Source organism: Rana temporaria, chromosome 2 (genome assembly GCF_905171775.1).
Source record: "Rana temporaria chromosome 2, aRanTem1.1, whole genome shotgun sequence".
In the NCBI taxonomy this organism is placed as follows: Eukaryota; Metazoa; Chordata; class Amphibia; order Anura; family Ranidae; genus Rana; species Rana temporaria.
In genome coordinates this window covers 94,767,805-94,786,993 of record NC_053490.1, presented here as the reverse complement: position 1 = coordinate 94,786,993, position 19,189 = coordinate 94,767,805, and the positions used below count along the sequence as shown (strand labels likewise).

The window sequence follows — 19,189 nt, the reverse complement described above, 5'->3', positions numbered from 1 at the left end:
GAAGGGGCAGGGCGCCTCCTGGGCAGCACACCACCAGATCTCTATGGCTCAAGTTTGCAAGGCGGCAACCTGGTCTTCAGTCCACACGTTTACAAAATTCTACCAGTTGGACGTAAGAAGGAATACTGATACAGCCTTTGGGCAGGCAGTGCTGCAGGCTGCAGTTTGAGACCCTCGGATTCCGGGGGCTCCCTTTTGAGTTAAATTTAAAAATTATTTTTTCTCAACTAAGTTGGATTTATTATGATTTGAGTATATCTCTAAATTAAATCCTTTTGTCTTGGGAAGATGTTCTCCCTCCCCTCATTGTAAGCATTGCTTTGGGACATCCCATATAGTAATGAATATGCTGCTCTGTGTCCCGTGATGTACGATAAAGAAAAAGAGATTTTTAATACAGCTTACCTGTAAAATCTTTTTCTTGGAGTACATCACGGGACACAGAGCTCCCACCCCTCTTTTGGGGACCATTTTGGGAGGCATACTGCTTGCTACAAAACTGAGGTACTCCTCCTATGGGAGGGGGTTATATAGGGAGGGGCACTTCCTGTTTTTGAGATTGCCAGTGTCCATCACCTGAAGGTACTCCATATAACCCATATAGTAATGAATATGCTGCTCTGTGTCCCGTGATGTACTCCAAGAAAAAGATTTTACAGGTAAGCTGTATTAAAAATCTCTTTTTTATTCACCTGAACCCTCATTTGATCCAACTTTGTGCCCATCTGCTTCTCTCCCTTCACTTCCTGGTCTCACAGAGTTTGCTATGGCAGTGGGAGCAATCGCTCCCCCTGCTGTCAATCAAAGCTAGTGGCAAGGGAGTGAGGGCAGGACCAAGTCCCGCTGTGTGTGTGTGTATGTGTGTCTATACATGCAGACAGCGAGGCTTTGGAGTGAGCCCACACGAGTGCTTCTGAAGGAGGGGTCTGCACTAAAGGGGGTGTGCACCGAAGGAGGGGGAGGGCTGCACTGAAGGGGGTGGTCTGCACTAAAGGGGAGATCTGCACTGAAGGGGGGTCTGCACTGAAAGGGGAGGCTCTCTTTGGACCCTGATATAAGGAGGGGCTTTCTGGGGACCCTGATGTAAGGACGGGCATTCTGGGGACCCTGATGTAAGAAGGGGCTCTCTGGGGACCCTGATGTAAGGGGGGACTCTCTGGGGTGCCTGATGTAAGGGGGAGGCTCTCTGGGGACCTTGATGTAAGGAAGGGGCTCTCTGGGGACCCTGATGTAAGGGGGGTTTGATAGGGAACCTGATGTAATGAGGGGGGCTCTGGGGACCCTGATGTAAGCGGGGGGCTCTCTTTTATATGGTATCATTAATAACAAACCATTGGATCTGCACTCAGATATGTAATGATTAGACATGTGCATTCGTTTTCGTCCGAATGCATTTTCGTCCGTGTAACGGTCAAGGGTTAACGCCGTTTACGATATTCCATTCCACCAACCCAAGACAGATTATACGACACTCCACAATCCAGCAGACAGGACCCATTGGATTTTCCCCAGAAACGAGACACACACAGCTCTGTTCCTGGTTCCAAACAAATGAATAATTTAATGGTAAACTCAGCTCTTCTTATACAGTTAGCAATTAAATATGGACAATGACTCAACTCCACCCACAACATGACACAATGGGTGCTCAATACACATTCCTTTAGATAATGACATTCAGATAATCTACATGAACTAATTACTAGTCATTTACCCAGACGTTCTGACTCCGCGATAAGCTATTCTCACCTGATACACCATACACATTCCTTTGTAGATGTAAGTCAGACTTTCTGGCACCGAATCTACATGAGTCAATTACTATAGCTGACATGGCAGACATCATGACTTTTAAAGTGTGTTAACTCACAACACATATTAGCATCAATAGATCTTTCACACAATACAGGGTTAGTTTGCATAGCACCATGAAATATCTTAGGAGCCAGGCTAAATTAACACAATAGACAATAGAATGCAATCACAGCAAGCTTTCATCATTACAGCCAGGTAGCTGGAGGCGAATAACATCAATTAACATCTTAACAGTAGCAGACTTAATTAGCAGCTCAACAGTTTATGTTCCACATTGAAGGAGACACTCTCCTATTGACCTGTTGTGGTCAGAATTAACAAGATATCCTGCAATACATGAATTATCATTACTGTCCCATCTCATGTATTTCATGAAATCATTTCTCAGTCATTCCCTAATGGACATAGGATGACCCTAGACCCAAGAGTCATTAGTGAAGCTGGCACAGGAGTACAACGCATCCTTCAAAAGTCTCTGGGTATCACTGGCCATTCCGTTACAGTCCGAATTTCAGGTATTTTCGTTATCGTTTTAACAAACAAAAACGAATGCACAGAATACGAAAACCGAAAGATCCGACATAAACAAATGCTTTATTTTCGTTTTCGTTGGTCGAATGTGCCTAACTTTAACTCTATTATTCCAAGATTATACTACATAGAGAGAAAAGATTCAACATTATAGAGAGAAAAGATCGCTGCTGGAATTTGGTGGGGGAAGTAAAATAAAAATAATGATCATGATGAATGTTATTGGCTGATTGTAACCAAAGAGGAGAAGCAGTAAAATAGCTAGAACTAACTTGACAATTCAACATGAACGACGAAAATTCGACAAAGCATCGAAAAACATACAAATGTTAAATCTGTCATTGAAGGCTTATGGTGTCTGTTGTTAGTTCTAAGAAGATTCGACGGAGCAGCTAAACTGTACAACGCTACAATCATACATTTCTGGTCAAATGTTTGGCCCATAGGCTATAGAAAATGTCTAATGTTGGTTGACTAGTAAAAATAATTAATAAATATAATTATTACTAGTCATACAACATTAGAATTCTACTATAGCTTGTAGGCGGAACATTTGACCGGAAAAGTATGATTGCAGCGTCGTACAGTTTCGCTGCTCCGTCGAATCTTCTTTGAACATTCGACAGACACCATAAGCTTTAATGACCGATTCAACCTTAATTTGTTCGGATTTTTGGACGAATGCAATTTCCAACGAAAAACAAAATAAATAAAAAAGAATTGCGGGAGTAACTGAATAAATAGATTTTTCGGAGGAAAACAAAATTCCGAAACAAAATATGTGCACATGTCTAGTAACAATGAGATATATATATTTCTTTATCGTACACCACGGGACACAGAGCCATAATCATTACATAATGGGTTGTATGGTCACCAGAGGTGATTGGACGCTGGCACAACCAATCGGAGACAGTTCCCCTCCATATAGCCCCTCTCATTAGGGAAGTACCTCAGTTTTTTCACCTGTGTCTAAGGTTTGAACGCGTGGAGATGTGCTAAGGAAAGCTCGGCTAAACAGACCCCCTGGGACTAAAAGGAAGCTAGACCGCCGGGTCCATCGAAGACGCTAAATTATTACACCGAAACTGGATGAGATCCGGGCCTCACGCATGAGGCATCGCCTGTAATGTCTCTCTTCGGAGGACTGGGCTCTGAGGTCCAGCACTTTTGCTATTGCAGCTAAAAGTCCTGGTCAGAGTCTTTTACAAGGCCCAGGGAAGAGGTCTCCTTTAAATAGGAACCCATACCCCTGAAGGTTGGCACACAAAACCCGCCGAGATGGGTGAAGATTGGTACTGTCTGTAAACTCAGCAGTTAAATCTGTGGCGGGGATAAAGGTAAGGGAAAAAGGAGCCTAAAATTTCTCTTAAGGACCTTTTTCAAGAACTTGTGGGTGTCTTCTCGTTTTTGGCCACTAGAGGGAGTAAAGAGCTGAGTTTTTCTCACCTCACTCTGTACAATGTCAGACCCACAAGCACGCTTCCTGCTGCAGAGCTCTGCTAAAACAATGCAGCTCCTCTCCTCCAAGAGACCTGGTAAGAAGCCAGTAAAGGCATGGGGAAGCTCTCCATGCTCCCAGGCAGCCGCCTCAATAATTTTGGTCGCGCGCACGGGGGTGCGCTTTATCGGGAGAGGGCAGAAGTAGCCGGGAGCGCGCACGGGCATGACGAGTTTTGAAAAATGGCGCCCAAATAGGGGCCATAAAGCAGCCAGGAAGCCAGCAGCTCTCCCTTGGGACACAGCAGCAGTTTTTTTCTTGGGAGCATGTAAGCTCTATGTGGTTGGTGGGGCACTACCAAAGAAAGACAACTACTCTATGCTCTATGTCCAGTGGATGACGTACAGGTGTTTAAGGACCCTTCAGAGAAGAGGTTGGAATCCTTATTGAAATCTTCCTTCCTACTGTCAGGATCAGTTGCACAACCCGCTGTAGCTGCAGTGGGTATGTGTCAGGTCCTCAAGGACCAGGTAAAAGATGGGCTAAAGGAGTTATCTCCGGAACAGGCCAAATTATGGGAACATTTGCCCAAAGCTTTATGTTTTACAATAGATGCTATGAGAGATTCGATCCTGCAAGCATCTCGCCTTACACTCCAGTTGGTGCATATGTGCAGAGTTATTTGGTTAAAACATTGGTCTATAGAGGTACCATGCAAAAATCTTCTAGCGAGTTTCCCTTTTCATGGTGAACGCCTCTTCGGGGAAGATTTGGAGAAATACATCCAAAAGATAGCTAGCGTAAAGTCTACGCTGTAAAAGAAAAAGCAACCTTGTTTTAAACGGTCTCTCTCCCCGGCTCCTGGTAAAACCACCTCCAGTCAGTGGCGTCAGCATTTTCAGCCAGCCACAAAAGCCAAGGAAGACCAAGTACAGAGAAACAATAAGCAGTGAGGTTCAAAAGCCAACAAGCAAAACCCCAAAGCCTCTGCATGAAGAGGCGCCCCCGCTCGGCCGAGTGGGGGGATGGCTTTGTCAGTTTTCAGCGGTATGGCAGACAGAGATCCAGGAGCTGGAATTTCGAGAGATCCCATCTTCTCAGTTCCAAAGCTCAAGGCTCTCCTAAGATCTTCTAAAAAGAGCATCCTTCTTCAGTAGATTGGATCACTTGCTGTCCCAAGGGGTGATCACAGAAGTACCCTTAAAGGAACAAGGTTTAGGTTTTTATTCAAACCTCTTTGTGATCCCAAAACCAAACTGAGACGTCAGACCCATTCTGGATCTGAGATCTCTAAATCGGTTTCTGAATATTTGCCATTTCCGAATGGAAACTATTCGTTCAGTGGTCGCCACCCTACTAAATGGAGAATTCATGGCGTCGATAGACATTAGGGACGCCTATTTACATGTGCCTATCCATCCCGCTCACCAAAGATTCTTAAGGTTTGTGTGGAACATCGCCACTTCCAGTTTGTGGCTCTGCCCTTTGGGGTGGCCACCGCACCCTGAGTATTTATAAAGGTACTAGCCCCTCTGCTAGCAAATCTCAGAGCACAGGGCATAGTGATAACAGCCTATCTGGACGATCTGCTTGTGATGGATCAGTCAGTGGTAGGATTAGCTCACGCTGTAGCCACAACGATAAGATACCTGGAGAAGTTAGGATAAATAGTAAACCTACAAAAATCCTCGCTACAAGCCCAAAGAATGGTAGAGTATCTGGGCATGATCATAGATACAGCTCAAAGCCGGGTATTTCTACCAGAGTCAAAGATCAGATCACTAAGGGACCTGATCCACAAGGTCAAAGCAAAGAAAATTTGCCTTTGCATGAGGCTATTGCGAGTCGGCTCTATACGGCGCCTGCGCCTGCCGTGTAGAGCTGACTGCGCAGGCGCCATATGGAGCCGACTCGCAGTTCGGCTATTTACGGAAAACTGGTGACGCGCCTTATGACCCAAGGGAAGTTTTACACCAGACGTCAATCATCTAACCTCTCAATAGGAACGCCCAGTCCCACGGGAATCAGAAGCCGGAAGACGGGGGGAAAATAAGAATAAAACTGTATGTACGGCGAAAAAATAAAAATACCAGCATACTGTACATACTGTACATACTGTACATACTGTACATGTCGTTAGTATGCTGGATGTAATGTTATATAATTGTTTTAGGGTGAACCTCCACTTTAAGGACCAAGAACTTGCAGAAGGGAAGATCCTTTCTCCCAATCACTTGGAAGGTCGTGTCTACAGATGCCAGCATAATGGGCTGGGGAGCTGTATTGGAAGAAGCTTCAGCCCAGGGAACCTGGGCCAAAGCCAAGAGAGACCTACCCATCAATTTACCGGAGATACGGGCAGTATACTTAGCCCTCAGAACATGGACAAGCAGGTTACAAGGCCACCTGGTGCGGATTCAGTTCGACAATGCTACAGCACTAGCTTACATCAATCACCAAGGAGGCACCCGCAGCCAGGGTGCCCAGAAGGAGGTGAATCGCATTTTGTATAATCAAGTTTATTATCCATTTAACATTTAACACATACAAGACACATTCAACAGCCAAGTTGAAAACCAAGAGAAACAGCGACCGCGCAGGGTCGTATAGGCATCAATATCCCGAGGGGTTCCGTTGAACAGACATAACATACAAAAAAAGAAAAACAGTGCCAAGATAACGAGCACCAAACGGGGGGCTCGTGTTCTCGTCCCAACCAGGGGGAGTGCTATTATCCATTGAGCAATGTAAGGTCGGGCAGCTATGCCTTTACTTTATAAAGTACGAAGCATTGATGTTCCTCCACGGACGGCCCCGGACCCCTCAAGTGGGTCCAGAAGCTGCCCGCACAGGTCGCTAGAGTGTTAGGGACCCCGGGCCACTAACGGGACAGGGGGAGCACAAAGGCCTCCATCATTCCGCCCGGCCACCGCCCGCACACCAGAGGCTCCCGCATGCGGGGATCTGGTTCTAAACACGAGGCCATCAGTGTCCCTTTAACACCAAGGGTATCGGGGCACCAATCCTGCCCAGGTCTTCAGAACGGCGCAATCACGGCTGTTAGCGCCACACGCGCACGTGCACACTGTTGGCAGACCCGCGGTCCATCCGACCAATCAGAGCCCTGAAGCGGGCTATTTAAACCACCTCCTTTCTCCTGGCTGGTTGCTGGCTTGTCACAGCAATAGTGGTGTATTTCCTGGTTGTGAAAACTACTTTGATTGTTCCTGATTACCTGACCTTGGCTCTGTTTCCCGGATTGCTGCTTTCTCCTAAACCTTGGACCTCGGCTTGTTTACTGGACTGTCTGATCTCACCTGCCCTTGACCTATTGGCTTGAACTCTGGACTATCCTGATCTCCGTGCTCCCTTGATCACAGCCTGTCTCCCGGATTACCCTCTGCTGCTTCCGTTACCAGTTCCCAGACCTCCAGGATCATCCCGGTGTGCTTCCCAGCCACTTCCAGTGGACTACTTCCTGATTGACCCTGCTCCAACGCACCCGGCCCCCACCTTCCTGTCGGTACCGGTGCCTCCTGGTGCGTCTTTCCCCCTGTCCTCACTCCAGGGGGCGGACCGTGCTAGATCGCAAAGGGAGCCGCCCTCAGCATCTTGGCCTTGGTAAGTGTACTTCTGTTACCTTCTGATAGTACAAGCCAGCCAGATGTCCGAGGCCGACAGGGCGCGCTCGCCTTTTGAGACTCTCTGCCAACAGGTCTCAGCCCTGACCGAAGCTGTACAGAAGCTACAGGAAGGCTATCTACAAATGGACGGTCGCCTTCAACAGATGAATGTCACACCTGGACCTTCATCCGTCCCTGAGGCACCAGCTACGGGACCTTCTACCTCTCAACCCTCTTCAGGACCTCCAGTGGTTGTAACTCATCCTGAGCCGCGTGTACCAAAGAAATTCCGGGCCTTTAAAAATGCTTTTCCTTGTACCTGGCTCTGCAACCCAGGACTTTCTGTTCGGAAGCCGTGAAGGTCGGCTTTGTGATCTCCCTCCTTGCAGACGAACCACAAGCTTTGGCGCACAGCCTGATGGAACAAAGAAGTCCAATCTTGGATACTATAGACATTTTCTTTGAACACTTATCCAAATTATACGACGATCCTCTCCGCTCGGCCACGGCCGAAATTACCCTTCATCAACTAGGTCAAGGAAGAAGACCTGTGGAGGACTATGTTGCGGAATTTCGAAAATGGTCTGCTGATACAGGGTGGAATGAAGCTGCCCTGAAATACCAGTTCCGTCAAGGTTTGTCAGAGTCCCTCAAGGACGAATTAGCCAGAGGCGATACACCTGCCACATTGGAAGCTTTAATTCAGTCGGCCACCCAGCTCGACAGACGCCTTCGGGAACGACGACAGGAACGGTTCCAAGCATCTCGTCCCAATTGGACCCCACCAAGGTTCTCTCCAGCTCCTCCACCTCTTCCGGTTCCATCTGTCTCTTCGCTCGCAGATCCGGAACCCATGCAGCTCGGGCTAGTCCGGGCACCTCTTACTCCTGAAGAGAAGCAACGTAGACGGCAGTCCAACCTCTGCCTGTATTGTGGTGGTGCAGGCCACTTTCTTCGCACCTGTCCCATAAGACCTAGTAAGTCAAGATCTCCACCTACCCTCAGTTGCCACATTTCCAACTTACCACAGACTTACGTTGTTCTTTTTCTTTCCCTACAGCTCCCGCAGGGGGCAATCCGGCTGCCGGCAATCGTTGATTCCGGGGCTTGCAGCTGCTTCCTGGATTCTGCCCTGGCCCAGAAGCTGCACGTTCCCTACTGGCCTAAAGACTTTCATCTACAGATCCATCTGGCAGACAGCTCGCTACCCCGCTCCGGACTAGTCACCCTGGAAACCCTGCCTATTCATGCCATTTCTGACACCGGTCACCAAGAATATCTGTCCCTGGACCTCATTCCATCCCCTTTGTTCCCCATCATTTTGGGTCTACCATGGCTACAGGTGCACCAACTTTCCATAGACTGGCTTGAGAAGGACATCACATTTTCTTCCTCCTACTGTTCTCAGCATTGTCTTCAACCCATCAAAGCTTCTTGCTCGACCCTGATATCTGCACCAGCGGACCTCCAACACGTTCCTGCTGCATACTCGGATTTTAGTGACGTTTTCGACAAACAACAAGCGGACCGCCTTCCCCCACATCGGCCATACGACTGCCCCATTGACTTACTACCCGGTTCTAAAATTCCCTTTGGTCGGATCTTCCCGCTTTCCGAGACTGAATTAGTGGCCCTCAAGGCTTATATCGACGAGAATTTAGAGAAGCGATTCATCCGCCCTTCTTCTTCCCCAGCCGGGGCCGGAATCTTTTTTGTTGAAAAGGACGGTTCTCTCAGGCCTTGCATTGACTACAGAGAGCTGAATAAGATCACCATTAAAAACAGGTACCCATTGCCTCTCATACCGGAACTTTTTCAACGTTTTCGGTCAGCCCGGGTCTTTTCTAAACTCGATCTCCGGGGGGCTTACAACCTCATCCGGATCAGGCCCGGGGACGAGTGGAAGACCGCTTTTAGATCAAGGTTCGGGCACTTCGAATACCTAGTGATGCCATTCGGCCTCTGCAACGCCCTTGCCACGTTCCAACATCTAGTAAACGACATTTTTCGCCAATACCTGGATGACTTTTTGGTAGTTTATTTGGATGACATCCTCATCTTTTCAGTATCCCTTGAGCTACACCGTCTCCATGTCAAAAAGGTCCTAGCCATCCTCAGAGAACACAAGCTTTACCTTAAAGCGGAAAAATGTGAATTTGAAAAAACCACAGTTCAGTTTTTGGGATTCATCATTTCTACCGATGGAATATCCATGGATCCGCAGAAGGTCAAGGCAGTTCAAGACTGGCCAGCGCCAGTTGACAAAAAGGGGGTACAGCGCTTCATTGGCTTCGCCAATTTTTATCGAAGATTTATTGTCGGCTTTTCAGCCATTGTGGCTCCCATCACCGGACTAACTCACCAAGGGCCCCGTTTCCATTGGTCCCAAGAAGCTCAGGAAGCATTCGAAAGACTGAAGGTCCTGTTCTCTTCTGCACCTGTCCTTAGGCACCCAGACCTGAGCTTACCCTTTATCCTGGAGGTCGATGCCTCAGAAACCGCCACTGGTGCTATCCTGTCACAAAGACAAGGACCCAAGGTCCTGCTACATCCGGTAGCCTACGCTTCACGGAAACTAAGCTCCACGGAAAAAAACTATGATGTTGGGGATCGGGAACTGCTGGCCATCAAGTTTGCCCTAGAAGAGTGGAGGTATCTCCTGGAAGGTGCTCTTCATCCCATTTTGATCTTTACAGATCATAAAAATTTGGAATACTTACGATCTGCCAAGCGTCTAAGACCAAGACAAGCCCGTTGGGCCCTGTTCTTTGCCCGTTTCAGTTTCCACATAACCTTCAGACCTGGATCTAAAAATGGGAAAGCGGACACCCTTTCCAAGATGTTCACCAAAACGGCCGACCAGTCAGAACCCAGTACCATCCTGACCCCTCAGAACTTTTTTCTAGTTTCCCAGTTGGATCTACTTACTTCTCTGAAGACGGCGTCCAGTCAAATTGCCGACCAGCCCTCACTCTCTCTGGAAAAACGAGACGGTTTGCTGTGGTCACGAGGCAAAGTTTTTGTACCTGAGGAAACAAGACAACTAGTGTTAAGCATGTTCCATGACCAAAAGTTAGCAGGCCACTTTGGAGCACGGAAAACCACGGAGCTGGTCAGCTGCTCCTTCTGGTGGCCGAAGTGGAGATCGGACTGTAAGGACTACGTGTCTTCGTGCTCCCGTTGTCAGCGCTACAAGGGTCCAAGAACCAAATCCTGGGGTTTACTCAGACTTTCCTGAGCGTCTCTGGGCGGACATTTCAATGGATTTTATTGTAGACCTATCACCTTCCGGAGGCTTTACTACAATATTGGTGGTGGTCGACCGGTTGTCCAAACTTGCACACTTTTTACCCATGATTGGCACACCCTCTGCAGCAGAAACCGCCAAAATTTTCTTTAAAGAGATCGTGAGACTCCATGGGGCACCCAAAACCATCGTATCGGATAGAGGTGTGCAATTTACATCGAAATTTTGGAAAGAGCTCTGCAAGTCACTGGAAATGAAAACCTGCCTTTCATCGGGCTACCATCCACAGTCCAACGGTCAGATGGAGAGGGCCAACCAAACGTTGGAACAATATCTCCGTTGCTTCTGCTCCTCATCGCAAGATGACTGGTCCTCTTTGCTACCATCCGCAGAATTTGCGTATAATAATTCAGTCCATTCATCCACCAACCAAACCCCATTCTGGGCTAACTTACCATCCTTCCTTTCTTCCGGTACCAGCTGTTCAGGACCACATAGTCTCTCTGCAACAACATTTTCAAAAACTCCAGGAAGGCATGCGACAAGCTCAGGAGAATTTCAAAAGATTTTATGACAAGGGGAAGGAGGAGTGTCCAGCTTTTAAGGTCGGGGAGAAGGTATGGTTATCGGCCACGAACCTCAGGCTGCCCATTCCTTCTCGGAAACTAGGCCTTAGATTCATTGGTCCATTCGAAATCAAACGTGTGATCAACCCTGTGGCTTTTGAGTTGGCATTGCCGGATTTCTACAAGATTCACCCGGTCTTTCACGCATCTCTGCTCAAACCCATTATACCAGACTCTTTTCCAGGAAGGGAAGAACTTCCACCTCCTCCAGTGGAAATTGAAGGTGAAAAGGAATCTATTCTAAATTGCCGGAAGAGGGGCAGGCAACTCCAGTATCTCGTTAAATGGAAGGGTTACCCGCCTGAGGACAGTTCATGGGAACCTTCCAGAAACCTGCACGCTCCTCGGTTGATCCAAATTTTTCATCGGGACCATCCGGAATTGATGGACAGTTTGGGCGTCCGGAGTCCGCCCCTATGGGGGGGGCACTATCAGGGCACCAGTCCTGCCCAGGTCTTCAGAACGGCGCAATCGCGGCTGTTAGCGCCGCGTGCGTGCACACTGTTGACGCGCGTGCGGCATTGCCGGGCGCGTGCACGGGCGCGCACGGACCTGCGGTCCATCCGACCAATCAGAGCCCTGAAGCGGGCTATTTAAACCACCTCCTTTCTCCTGGCTGGTTGCTGGCTTGTCTCAGCAATAGTGGTGTATTTCCTGGTTGTGTAAACTACTTTGATTGTTCCTGATTACCTGACCTTGGCTCTGTTTCCCGGATTGCTGCTTTCTCCTAAACCTTGGACCTCGGCTTGTTTACTGGACTGTCTGATCTCACCCGCCCTTGACCTATTGGCTTGAACTCTGGACTATCCTGATCTCCGTGCTCCCTTGATCACAGCCTGTCTCCCGGATTACCCTCTGCTGCTTCCGTTACCAGTTCCCGGACCTCCAGGATCATCCCAGTGTGCTTCCCAGCCACTTCCAGTGGACTACTTCCTGATTGACCCTGCTCCAACGCACCCGGCCCCCACCTTCCTGTCGGTATCGGTGCCTCCTGGTGCGTCTTTCCCCCTGTCCTCACTCCAGGGGGCGGACCGCGCTAGGTCGCAAAGGGAGCCGCCCTCAGCATCTTGGCCTTGGTAAGTGTACTTCTGTTACCTTCTGATAAAGGGACAGCCCCACTAACCCTGAGGTTCTGCATATCTAATCCTGCTCCCGACCATTATTCAATCTTCTGGTTGGTATTGCAGTTGCTAACATAACATATAGACATACATTTGTGGGTATAGGAGAAAGACTGGGAACAGAGTTTGGAGTGGAGAGGGGGGGAAGAAAGGAAAAGGAGAGAAACAGACAATGAAGTTTCAGGTGTACCTGCGATCTTTCAGGGAGCTGTGTATTACTCCACGCCGAGCCCGGCACGTCAGGGGTCGATCTCTCCAGGCATCCCATTTTCTTTTAGTGTAGCCGATCATATGAATGCAAAATTATCTCCTAATCGTTCGCTAGTCTGCGGGCTTTAAGGGAGGGGTCTGATAACTCTAGTAAGGCAACATCTAGACTAGACAGAACAAAGGTGGGGTCAGAAGTGTAATCCGACCAGGGAGCCCACACACTGTTGAACCGGTCTCGAGTGTCACGACAGGTCGCTATCCAGTCCCCGGCTTCCCTTACTGCATTCACCCCAGCGATCCACTCCTCCCGAGTGGGGATTCTGGATTTTTTCCAGTGGATCGGCAGTAGGCGCCTCGCCGCGTTAAGCAGGTGAGGCAGCACACTTTTCTTGTAGTGTTGGATGGGGATCGTGGGGACATGCAGCAGGAAATGCTTCGGAGACAAAGGAACCTCCACCCCGGTCACTACCTTAATTTGTTCACGTACATCTTCCCAAAAGGGCTTGACTAGCGGGCAATCTCACCATATATGGAGCAGCGTACCTCTAAATTTACAACCCCGCCAACACAACGGTGACGTGGAGGGATAAATTTGAGCCATGGCTGCCGAGACCCTATACCAACGGGACAAAAGTTTAAAGTACGTTTCTTGGTGAATCGCATTTTGAGATGGGCAGAAGAACATGTTCCTTGCCTTTCGGCAATTTTCATTCCAGGGGTAGAGAATTGGTAAGCAGACTATTTGAGTCGCCAGCAACTATTTCCAGGAGTGTGGTCTCTCCACCCCGAAATTTTTCAGGCCATCTGCCAGAGATGGGGGACCCCGGATGTAGACCTACTAGCTTCCAGGTTCAACAGGAAATTGAACAACTTTGTGTCCAGGACAAGAGATCCTCTGGCCTACGGATCGGATGCACTGGTGGTGCCGTGGAGTCAGTTTTCACTGATCTATGCCTTTCCTCCAATCTCTCTACTACAGAGGCTAATTTGCAGGATCAAGAGGGAAGGAATTCCTGTAACCTTAGTGGCCCCAGATTGGCCCAGAAGACCTTGGTATGCCGAGATCATAAAGATGGCAGTGGGAACACCGTGGAAGCTTCTGCTTCATCATGATCTGTTGTCGCAAGGTCCAGTGTTCCATCCTTCCTTACAAGAGCTAAATTTGACGGTTTGGCTGCAGAAACCCACATTCTAAAGAAGATAGGTATCTCAGGTCCGGTGCTTTCTACGCTTAATAATGCCAGAAAGCCAGCTTCCAGGCTTATTTACTATAGATTGTGGAAAACATGTTTCATGGTGTGAAACTAACAAATGGAATCCTCAGAGATATGACATAAATAGGATTCTTGCTTTTTGCCAGCTAGGAGTGGATATGAAGTTAGCCCTTAGTACCATTAAGGGGCAAATATCTGCTCTATCAATCTTCTTTCAAAGACCTCTGGCATCTCATTCCCTAGTTCGGGCTTTTGTTCAGGGGGTATTGCGGACCAATCCACCAGGCAAATCCCCCTTATGCCAATGGGATCTGAATTTAGTACTGTCAGTGTTGCAGAAGCAACCTTTTGAACCCATTTGCCAAATTCCGCTGATTCTTTTAAGCAGGAAGCTGGTATTCTTAATTGCTATCTCTTCGGCTAGAAGAGTATGTGAATTAGCAGCGCTTTCTTGTAAAAAGCCTTATTTAATTTGTCATAAGGACAAAGTTGTATTACGACCCCATCCTGCCTTTTTACCTAAGCTGGTGTTGGCTTTTCATTTAAATCAGGACATTGTCCTGCCTTCTTTTTTTCCGGATCTGCAGACAGCGGAGGAAAGATCTTTGCACTCTCTAGATCTAGTGAGAGCAATAAAGGTGTATCTGCAGGCAACCGCTCAGATACGCAAAACAGATGTTTTGTTTATTTTGCCAGAGGGTCCCAAGAAGGGACAGGCGGCATCAAAATCCACTATCTCCAGGTGGATTCGACTATTATTGAAGCTTATGGTTTAAGGAACAGAACTTCTCCTCTTTCTGTTAGGGCGCACTCTACCAGGGCGATAAGTGCTTTATGGGCAGTGCACCATCAGGCTTCGGTGACTCAGATCTGTAAGGCTGCAACTTGGTCTTCAGTCCACACATTTTCCAAATTTTATCAAATAGATGTGAAAGGACATGAGGATGCCACCTTTGGGGCGAAGTGTGCTGCAGGCTGCAGTATAGAGCTTCTTGTCCATGGCGGTCTGCTTCATCTGTGTCTCCCCCCCCTTCATGTAGGGCATTGCTCTGGGATGTCCCATTATGTAATGATTATGGCTCCGTGTCCCGTGGTGTACGATAAAGAAAATAGGATTTTTAAAATGGCTTACCTGTAAAATCCTTTTCTTGGAGTACACCACGGGACACAGAGGTCCCCCCTTTATATGGGAACCTTATTGCTTTGCGACAAAACTGAGGTACTTCCTTAATGGGAGGGGCTATATGGAGGAGAACTGTCTCTGATTGGTTGTGCCAGTGTCCAATCACCTCTGGTGACCATACAACCCATTATGTAATGATTATGGCTCTGTGTCCCGTGGTGTACTCCAAGAAAAGGATTTTACAGGTAAGCTGTTTTAAAAACCTATTATATACACACACGTATATTATATACATGTGTATGCCCGCCCAAGCCTATGACTTTCTTTACTTGGCTGCTATGGGCTCTAGTCCCAGATCTTTTGTAGACCTAGTAATGGCCCTTCCTATAGGTAAGCCTATAATGACGCTTCCCTATAGGTACTGTAAATATCTCATTAATGTGCACTGTTTAGGACATATTTACTGTAGATATAGCCGGTTACATCACTGGCACATGCACTCAAAAGGAATAGCCACCCATGCTTTTCCTCCGGAGTCCTATGCTGTAAACATGCACAGGAGTCCACGAACCCGGAAGGCAAACCGGGTGAAGCTGAAAGCGCATTCAGCAGTGACGGCACGCAGCTGGAGGGCTTCGTTCTAAGGTAAGTTTACATAATGCGCTAGTATGTGATGCATACTGTTTGCGCAGGCACGAGAGCACATTCATTTGAATGAGCTGCCATGCCCTGTGACAAGCAGGAAAGAGGTCCCTGCACTACTTTTGAAATCACAGCCCGCATGGGAACCACGGGTACAGCACAGTTCCCAGTGCGGGTGCGATTTACAGCGCAGGCAGCGTTCTATCAGGATTAATGGCACCTGCCCGCGGGTCCTGCATTTTGCTGAGCGGGTGGTTGCAGCTGTGGAAATTTGTGTGGGTCCCGCAGCTGCACTACCCGCACAGGTGTGAATTTAGCCTAACAAAGTTGTGTTTGTATACATTATACAAATTGTATAATGTAGTGTAGCTACTTGCTGCCATTACTGTTTATGTTGAAGTTATTGCAGATGGTTTTGGACATCATTTTTAACATAACAATATTGTATTAACTTTCAGAGTGCTGAGGAAAGTGAGAATGTAGAACCAAACATTCTTGAAATCCTATCTGCTGAAGACATGGATATATTGCCATATATCGCTTATGAAGATAAAGAGGTATGTGCAAATAACTAGTCGGCAATATTCAATTAAAGCAAAGTTGAGGCAAAGAGCACTAGAAAGCTACAGTGGAAAAAAATCAGCCAACAAATCAAAACGGAAAAAACCCTCTGGGCCAGATTCTCAGCAGAGTTACGACGGTGTATCTCAGGAAACACCGTCGTATCTCTGTTTTTTGGCCCGGGTATCTATGCGAGTGATTCCTAGAATCATTTTCGCATAGATACGGCCAAGATCCGACAGGTGTAAGTGACTTACACTGTCGGATCTTACATTTAATTCGCCGCCGGCCGCTAGGTGGCGTTTACGGTCAGGTCTCATTTGACTATGCAAATGAGCCTGAAAGGCCGATTCCCGAACGAATTTGCGTCGCGTAGTCGTCGCTTACGTCGTTTCCGTAGGCGTAAGGTTACCCCTGCTATATGAGGAGTAACCTTACGCCAGTCCGCCGTATGCCATGTTAAGTATGGCGTCGGGTCCGCGTCGTCTTTTCCCGTCGGGTACGTCGTTTTCCTAAGTCATTCTTGAATACGACTTTACGTCAATGACGCACACGTCGGCGTCATTGACGTTTTTCGTCGAGAACTGGAGCATGCGCACTGGGCTATTTTAAGCCCAACGCATGCGCAGTTCGATCGGCACGGGGGCGCGCTTAATTTAATCACGGGAATGAGGAAACGTTCTGCGTTATGCGGTGTATTGATTATTATACGGATTCACACTATGTCAGTATTTTTTTTGGTTGCTCTATCGGTGGATCGGTGACCTTCCTTTTTGAAGACCTTATCAAGAGGCAGGCTACGTTGCAATCCATTGGATTTGATCACTCTCTGCACTATCTGATCCGTCAGGATCTTAGACTCTGGTAAGGGTCAGCTGTTTTATTGAGTGGTGGTTCCTGATTCTCACCTTTGCAGCAGCATCTCACATTATATAGATTGAACACGTTTATTGGACTTTTCTCTTGAAGTGTTTGCAATAATCATCAATTGGACTAATTTTTTTTTGTTTATTGATTGTGAATCTATTCACATATTTTTTCACACATGACCTTAATAAGGCATATATATTTTTTTTAGCGCAACTCCACTTTTTGGGTTTATGATATTTATGTTTGTATAACATTTTTGAGTCTGCTGCTCTTTTCATTTTCATTCATATTTGGTATGCGCACTATTTTCACATTTCTATGAAAGAATACATCACAAAACAATTCAACACATTAGATCACTTTTTTTCGTAAGTTGAGTAGCCTCTTCACTTTCGATATGAGACTAGCATGCAACAAAAACGAACAATTATTTGTCCGATAATCTGATCGTGTGTATGAGGCTTTAGAGTGTATTCTCTACAAGGTAAGGCTCCTCCCATTCCTGGTAAGGTCCACTCCACTGAGTCTGTGTGAGTTTCTTGGGCCATGTTTCACTGATTTGTAAGGCTTCCACCTGGTATTCTGTTTGTTGAGTTTTACCAGGTAAATGTTCAAGCCTCTGCTGATGCTGGCTTTTTGATTACACTGCTTGTATGATGATCTTGAACCACTTCAATACCAGGCACTTTCCCTTTCTCCCTGAGCAAGCCAATTTTCAGCTGGTGGTCCAGGGTGGCATACCTTTTTGGGTATCTTCGTGGGCATCCCTGGTGGTCTGTCGCGTGTGAGGAAAAAGCCGATCAATGGCTCTTCCTGTTTACATCGTGATCAGCCGTGATTGGACACGGCTGATCACGTGGTAAAGAGTCTTTGTCTCTTTACCTAGATCAGAGTTGCGGTGTGTCAGGCTGACACGCCGCAACAACGATCGCCGCGATGCATGCCCCCACGGGCACGTGGCGGCTGTTATGCTGCTGGACGTCATATGACCCCCAGTCAGGATAACTGAACCACCGCCCGGTCATCATTCTGCTATAGGCCAGGCGAGAAGTGGTTAAATGGGGGGGGGGGGGAATCCTGTGACTTATCAGACTCTCAGTGGAAAAGAGGGCACGTGCAGCTAAGCCTATAGACCTAAAGCTGTTAACCCTCATAGCTCCAATCGAGTTCAGCATCAGGGAGTGACTTGGTAAAAAAAATCATTAATAATGCAAAAAAGATAGAACGAAAATTTAAACCGCACAAACCAGCACAAATGTAGCACTAACCAACGAGACCAGTTTGGTGTCTTTTGGGTGTTGAAGGGGACTGAGTGACCTTTGGTGACCTTTAATAAATCATTAATAATGCAAAAATCAGGGGCCGGGCCTGGCACAGCATGGATTAGGACGTGTGTGACCTGAGCCCTGTCCATTACTCCTGTTTTTAAGTAATCCTGCACTTCGGCAATCTCCTCCAGCAGCCTTAAAGATCCCCCTAGGGACCCTCCACATGCACAAACCCAGCTCCACAGGCTTCCGCCAGACGGGTCTAAACGGAGCGGCACTCCTCTGCACGGCGGCAGCCTCGGGGACAGACCACGGCTTCGGCCTAGTCTCGGGGACCGGCGGCCATCTTGCTCCTCCCGGACTCTCTGCCAGCACTACATCCCGGCCTCACTGACAGCACATCTTGTTCCTTTCATTTCAAATCCATTGTGGTGGTATATAGAGCCAAAAAGGTTAGAATTGTGTTGATGTCCCAATATTTATGGACCTGACTGTATTTTTCTAACATGTTATGTAATTATTACTAGGCAATAAACATTATGGGCTAGATTCAGCATTGAATTATGCCGGCGTATCTATAGATACGCCGCGTAAATTCAAAGCTGCGCCGGCGTATCTTCTTTCTGTATTCAGAAAGCAAGATACTCCGGAATTAGGCTAAGATCCGACTGGCGTAAGTCTCTTACACCGTCGTATCTTAGGGTGCATACTTACGCTGGCCGTTAGGTGGCGCTTCCGTCGTTTTCGGCGTAGAATATGCAAATGACCTAGATACGCCGAATCACAAACGTACGTGTGCCCGGCGGAATTTTTTTTTACGTCGTTTGCGTAAGGCTTTCCCGGCGTAATGTTGCTCCTGCTTCTATGAGGCGCGCGCAATGTTAAGTATGGACGTCG

General features: G+C 47.6%; 1 protein-coding gene across 3 annotated transcripts in view; it reads left to right on the top strand.

Annotated features, from left to right (window-relative positions):
- PARP4 (poly(ADP-ribose) polymerase family member 4) overlaps positions 1 to 19,189 on the top strand; it is a 381,003-nt gene that overhangs the window by 298,498 nt on the left and 63,316 nt on the right. For all 3 annotated transcript variants that reach the window (XM_040340552.1, XM_040340551.1, XM_040340554.1), the window contains one exon: positions 16,052 to 16,150. In XM_040340552.1, coding sequence (XP_040196486.1) covers positions 16,052 to 16,150 — 99 coding nt within the window. The remainder of the gene's footprint in view (positions 1 to 16,051; positions 16,151 to 19,189) is intronic.